The 6669-nt window shown below is 32.7% G+C and overlaps 1 protein-coding gene across 1 annotated transcript in view; it reads left to right on the forward strand.

The window, feature by feature from the left end:
• The window catches only part of LOC133203264 (uncharacterized), a 218427-nt gene extending 217697 nt beyond the window's left edge, over positions 1-730 (forward strand). The window contains exon 5 of the mRNA XM_061339080.1: positions 468-730. Coding sequence (XP_061195064.1) covers positions 468-730 — 263 coding nt within the window. The remainder of the gene's footprint in view (positions 1-467) is intronic.
• The last annotated feature ends 5939 nt before the right edge of the window (positions 731-6669 follow it).

The raw sequence follows: 6669 nt of genomic DNA on the forward strand, positions 1-6669 counted from the left end.
GTTCAAAAGTTATGGCCAAGGTTAAAGTTTTTCAAAAGTAGATCAAATTCCAAGGTCAAGGTCAAAAGGTCAAAGTTGTTGGTATCCAAAGGAAGACCTTGTCACAAAGAATACATATGTGAAGTATGAAGCCCGAAGCACCAACTGATCAGAAGCTATGGCCAAGGTTAAAGTCTTATAAAATTTTGCAAAAGTGGGTCAAACTCCAAGGTCAAGGTCAAAAGGTCAAATATGATGGTACTTAAAGAAAGGTCTTGTCACAAGAAATACACATGTGAAATATGAAAGTCATAGCTCCAACCAATCAAAAGTTATGGGCAAGGTTAAAGTTGACAACAGACAAACAGACAAACAGACAAACAGGACAAAAACAATATACCCCCGGGATCTTTCGATCCTTGGGCATAAAAACATGTATTATTCCTTTTGTGAATTATTGATTTATTCTTCATAACTGTTGATTTCAGTGGGTGTACCAGAAGAAATACTAGATTGGGACCAGGAGGCCAGAGAGCGGTATGTGGAGTACGCTAAGAGAGGAACACAGACGATCCACCATGCCCGGGGGATGATCGTAGGATGTGCTGGGGCGGGGAAAACAACGCTACTTAAACGACTGCTTGGTTGTAGTGAAGAAGAAATTAAAGAAGTAAAATCTACTGAAGGATTGGAGGTGCATGAGGAAATATTTGATATATGTGATGATACAAAATCAGTAAAAGGTATCTAATATTAAGTTTACGGTTTTACTTCTTAAACCAAGGAAAGATTTTTTTTTCATTTAATTTATTTGTAAGCATCAGAAAATTCTAAGACACAAAACAATAATAAAAAAAACTTTCGAGAAATTGATTTTCTACATGTACCAAAATTATTTTTATTCAGAGAATTGCAGGGCCTTTATTATGGGTAAACCATATGCAACTTACACTTGTATGAAAGTGTTTTAATACAATTCAAGATTAAATATACACACCGAAACTTAAATGTCAATATACTTGTGCGATACTTTTTTGCTTGAAAATCTTCAACTTTTACATTTTAATGTTAATGACTTTGGCATAAAGTTTTATAATCTGCAAGTATATTTTAAAAATAGTTAATCATGACATAAATATGGTTAAGGCTGACTGTATTATATTGAAAAGATATTTGCAAGCTGATCTAGATTATAACTAAATTAATTAATGACTGAATAATTCAATTTCCTTACTTTCATCACTTTGAACCAATGTATTTCTACGGAGAATTATTTTTGTTCATTTTCCGACGAATGTAATGTGAGCAGTAGTAACCGAACTATTTTCCCTGTACGTTGTGATACAACGATTGTCAGTGTTAAAGTCTCTTCAATAACTGTAAGAATGCGAATGTGTTATAAACTAATACTCTCTCTATCGAGTGATTATATTCTTTTCATGATTTAAATTCAGCTTCTGTAAATATTTTGTTTCTCTATGTATGCTTTAAAGGAAATATTTTAATCATGTATTTCTATTTTTGAATTACATGTATATAATAAAAATTCTTGTTGAGTAGAGAAAAGAAAAATATTCAAATAAATTATTAAGCGAGGTAATTGCTGTCAATGACTAATTTTGGGAATGGCAAGGGATATAACTCTGTAAAGAAGCACGTGTTTTGCGTTTTTTATTTGTAACAAGTAACAATTTACATTGAATTTAGTACAAACTGAAAACCAAACTAGAGAAAGATTATTATGTAGGTTATAAACATTGAATAATAAGGAAGACCTTAGACTAAATTTTCCTGATGTGAGTGTTATTCTCACATTCTCACTTATTTCGTCTGCACATCAACTTTATACAGGGTATTAACCATGTTAACTGTAAATCAAGTTGTACGTGTATTAAGGTGTATAGACAAGCAAGTTTATTTCTAGATTTTTTTTAACCAGAAGATATCTGGTTAAATCATATTTTTAATATGCCACTGCACTCCACTCGACGTATTATTGTTGACCGTTTGCTTACTGACATGCAACAAAGCAAGTTTCTGCCTGCTGTTTTCGGCTTTCATAAAGTGTGCGATTCGTTGTTTTAGAATCATTTCTCAATGAACAAAATAATTTATATAGTCAATCCTATATTGACGCATTTACCTTTACATCATGTGATGTGGAGAAACATTGTTTTGTAACATTTTACGAGATATGAATTAGAAAGCATTTTTGGTAAGAAGTATGCGAAAAAGCGATGACGTTGTTACTGTAAGAAGTACTTTCATGTTACTGTAAGTAGTACTTTCATTTAAAAAAATCAAATTAAGACAATGCACAACAACAACAACAATTAGGAAACAAGAGGTCCAAGGGCTTTGAATCGCTCTTCTGAAAATTGTACAACCTATAATCTCATCTGTTTTAAGCCTCTTGGTAACCTATATATAAGGATAAAACCTTGAAATTCAAAAGTTAGGTCAGCATGGCAACAATTGACAAAGTTTGATACTTTCAAGCCAATTAGTATGTGAAATATTTAATTTTAGGTATGAAGTTGCAAAAGTACGTCACAGGAACCTACTTTTTGGTTGATACACTCCGAGGACTCATTATGCATCAAGTTTGATGATTCTAAGCCAATAACTGTCTAAAATAGCCATCAAATTCCTAAAGTAGTTCACGATGATCGACGTTTTAGTTGACACACACCGGGTAGCCAAAATGCATCAACTGACAAAGTTTGATAATTCCAAGCCAATTAGTACTTGAAATATTTAAATTAAGCTATGAAATTGCAAAAGTAGATCACATTGATCTATTTTTTGGTTGATACACTCCAAAGACTTAAGATGCATCAACTGACAAAGTTTGATGATTCAAAGCCAATTAGTAACCGAAAAAGCCAAAAATTCCAAGAGAAGGTCAAAATAACCTACTTTTTTATTGACACACTTTGAGGACTCAAGATGCATCAACTGACATAGTTTGTTGATTCTAAGCCAATTACTATCTGAAATTAGCCATCAAATTCCTAAAGTAGGTCACGGTGACCTACTCTTTGATTGACACACTCTGGGTACCAAAGATGCATCAACTGACAAAGTTTGGTAATTCCAAGCCAATTATTACGTGAATACTGAAATTAATCCATGAAATTGCAAAAGTAGGTCACGGTGACCTACTTTTTGGTCGATACACTCTGAGGACTCAAGGTGCATCAACTGACAAAGTTTGATGATTCTAAGCCAATTAGTATCTGAAATATTTAAATTGAAATTTGCAAAAAAGGTCAAGATGACCTACTTTTTGGTTCACACACTCCGAGACTCCAAATGCATCAACTGAACAAGTTTGATGATTCTATGCTTCAAAGTTTCCAAAATATGCCCCTAAAGCAATTTGAAAATGAATACATGTACCTGTAAAATTCCAAAAGTACGCCACTGTGACCTACTTTTTCATAAATCTGTTTTAAGGCCTCTAGGTGCATTAGCTTACACCGTTTGATGATTATAAACCTGTTAGTATCTGAAATACTGACCTTTAGTGCTTAGAAAATGATAAGCCATAAAATTCAGAAAGTAGGTCATGGTGACCTACTTTTTGGTTGACATACTTCAAGGTCCCATGATGCATAAACTGACAAGTTTCGATTATCATAGGCTTAAAAGTATTCAATTTATGCATCAAAATTAAAATGAAAATGAATACCTGCAAAATTCAAAAAGTAGGTCACCGTGACCTACTTTTGAGTCAACGTGATATGAGGTCCGAAGATGCATCAACTGACAAGATTTGATGATCCTAGGATTTATAGTGGGCAAAATATAAAAGATTAAACAAAACGTAAATTTTGGTCAACTTTGAAGTGACCTTGAGACCACGCCCTTTGCCTTAGGGCAATTCCTGTGCAAATTTCAATCTACAAAATACCCTCATTCTTGTACATAAGTTTGGTAATCTGCTCAGTGGTTCTTGAGAAGAAGATTTAGCAACCACTTATTTTTTTTTTTATTTCCTTAGTTATCTCCCCTTGTTTAAGGAGGTCCCATCCCTAGTTTTCGTATAATTGAAAGTCCTTGGGTCAAGTATACTCTGTGACAAATTTGAAAAAAAAATGACTAAGGGGTTCTTGAGATATGGCCCATTTTCCAAAAAAAAAAAATGTTAATGCACACCGCACAAATGGTCATAGCATTAGCTCTTTGAGTCTTTGGCTCAGAAGAGCTAAAAATAGTGTAGACAACAACATAGCAACAGAATATTACAGATTTCTTTTTAAAAAATCAATTAAAAGATAGTTCTAGATATCAGACTTAGTTTTCTTTTACCAGAACACAGGGATCTTTTTCGTTAAAAACTTAAATGGTGATTTTTATAAATATGTTGCTTACTCATTTTAATCCTTATTAATGCTTCCTAATGTAGTTATGCAGATCCTTAGCTAAATAATTTGACAACCAATACAGGTGGCAATATTGATGCTGGTTATGCCACAGAAATTAAAAAAATAACCTCCAGTATTGTAAAACATCTTTGAAAAAAGTTTTTTTTTACTTAAAATATTTAAATTATGTCAAGAAAGAAACTAGTCCGTGTAGCTGCACATATACGTCCAAAAAAAAAAAAAATGGAATCTGAGCTACGCGCTACGTACATGTACATGTACGTGATAAAGAAACAATGTAACTCAACATATGTATGCTATGGATTGTAAGAAGGTTTTTATATTGGTTTTTAATATTGAAAAAAATTGCCTTCCTAAGGTTTAATTGGATTAAGCCTCAAACAAAAGCATATTACTGTAGTAAGTCAAAGTATAAAGTCTCCACAAAAGAAAATCAAATTAAGTTTTTACTATTGTGCGTTAAAGTATCATTTTTTCCCTGATTGTAAAGCTAAAAATTAATCTACTTCCTATAGTTTATCAAATTAAACTTTTACTATACATAATAAATCAAAGTAACAAATTTGGACTACAGGAGGTATATAAAAATCAGGTTATTTATTTATTTATTTATTTATTTATTTATTTATTTATTTTTATTATTTTTTTTTTTGCAATGAAAAAGTTGTAAGCTTTCATAATTTTCAATTCTCAAATGGGATTTTTTTAAGTATAAAGGAAAGATAAGTTGTACATATGAATAGTAGTATTTCTTTCTTATATTGCCATCATACGAATAATAAAATAGTATAATTCCAAAGTATGAAAGTTAAACATCAAAGAAAGAAATCTGCACGAGAATATACTTAAGTTATTTTTTGTTTAGGATTGTGTAATGTTTCATATATTTTCAATGTGTTTTTTTTTTCATTCTCTATCTCATCCATTTTGAAGAAACATTTTCTTCAGTTATCTGCCATCAAGTGGATAACAAATATTTTAAACACAGAGAAAACTGTCAACCTGACAGTAAACTGGGTTTTTCTTTGAGTGAACAATCCTTATATTCCTTAAAAAAAAAAAAAAAAAAAAAAAAAAAAAAAAAAAAAAAAAAAAAAAAAAACATACACGCTTTCGAATCTGAAAACATGGGGAGATGACATCTTGACAAGATTAATGTCCACTATAAACATTTCGACCGAGTTCAACACATGGTATTTCTTTCAAAAATGATTAGAAGTGAAATTTCAAGAACCATGCTTATCACTAAAGAAAAATATTTGTGGAAAATAAATTCAAACATGAAAATCCGGACAAAAGATCTGCAAAAATATATATTTAGATAAAGACGACAAAGTTCAATAGGTAATATTTCTTTCTGGTTTAGTGGCCAGCGTGGCGCAGTGGTTAGAGCGTATGCTCTAGAGTCGCGGAATAAGGAGCTGATCCTTATGTCGCAGGTTCGAATCTACTGCGGGATCTGGAGACTGGTCCTTCGGATGAGAATGTATAAATCGAGGTCTCGTGTCGCAGTAGGTGTTGGCACGAAAAAGATCCCTCACGGCTCAATGGCCCTAAGTGCCGAGCATAAGTATAAATATGCAGCCGTCCACCGGCAAGTGGTGGCGTCTCCATATGAGTGAAAAAATTATCGAGAGGGACGTTAAACAACAAACAAACAATCTTTCTGATTTATCATCAAATATCAAAATTCAAGTAATCTGTACATATTTCTGGAATACGTACATTTGATCTGGAAAATAGAAAACTTCCTATCTTAAAATATACCCAGACATGTAAATATACCCCTTTTGACAGTCGCCCGCCCAAGCACAATTTTCCATATTTCATTATCAGAATTTTTTAATTGGAAAACCCGGATAAAAACATAGGCAGAGTTTGAATTATTCTTATTTGAGATCTTATGCTAAAATTTTCAGCAAGGACACAAAAGAGAGACAACGAAACTGAAGAAAACAATGTTACAGATGTTGACGCAAAGACTCTGACTTTTTTTGACTTTGGAGGACAGTGTGCGTACTACGCCTGTCACCAGATTTACCTGACCAGGAGAGCTTTCTATGTTGTGGTGGTGGACGCTTCTAAACGTCTTGACCAAACGGTTGATAAGGAAGTATGTGATCAAGATGGAAGCGTTTTCTCTGGATGGACCTATGGAGGTACATGTGTCAATGTTACGGATTACATTATTTATAAATTTTCCCCTACTGTTTCTTTAATTAGATATACCTTGCTTGATTTTATGAGTCGGCTCGCGGAGAGAGCTGAATCCTTGTCATCATAGCTGTAAAAATGATCA

Source organism: Saccostrea echinata, unplaced genomic scaffold (genome assembly GCF_033153115.1).
Source record: "Saccostrea echinata isolate AGI-Se365-2 ecotype Australia unplaced genomic scaffold, CSIRO_AGI_Sech_v1 ptg000049l, whole genome shotgun sequence".
In the NCBI taxonomy this organism is placed as follows: Eukaryota; Metazoa; Mollusca; class Bivalvia; order Ostreida; family Ostreidae; genus Saccostrea; species Saccostrea echinata.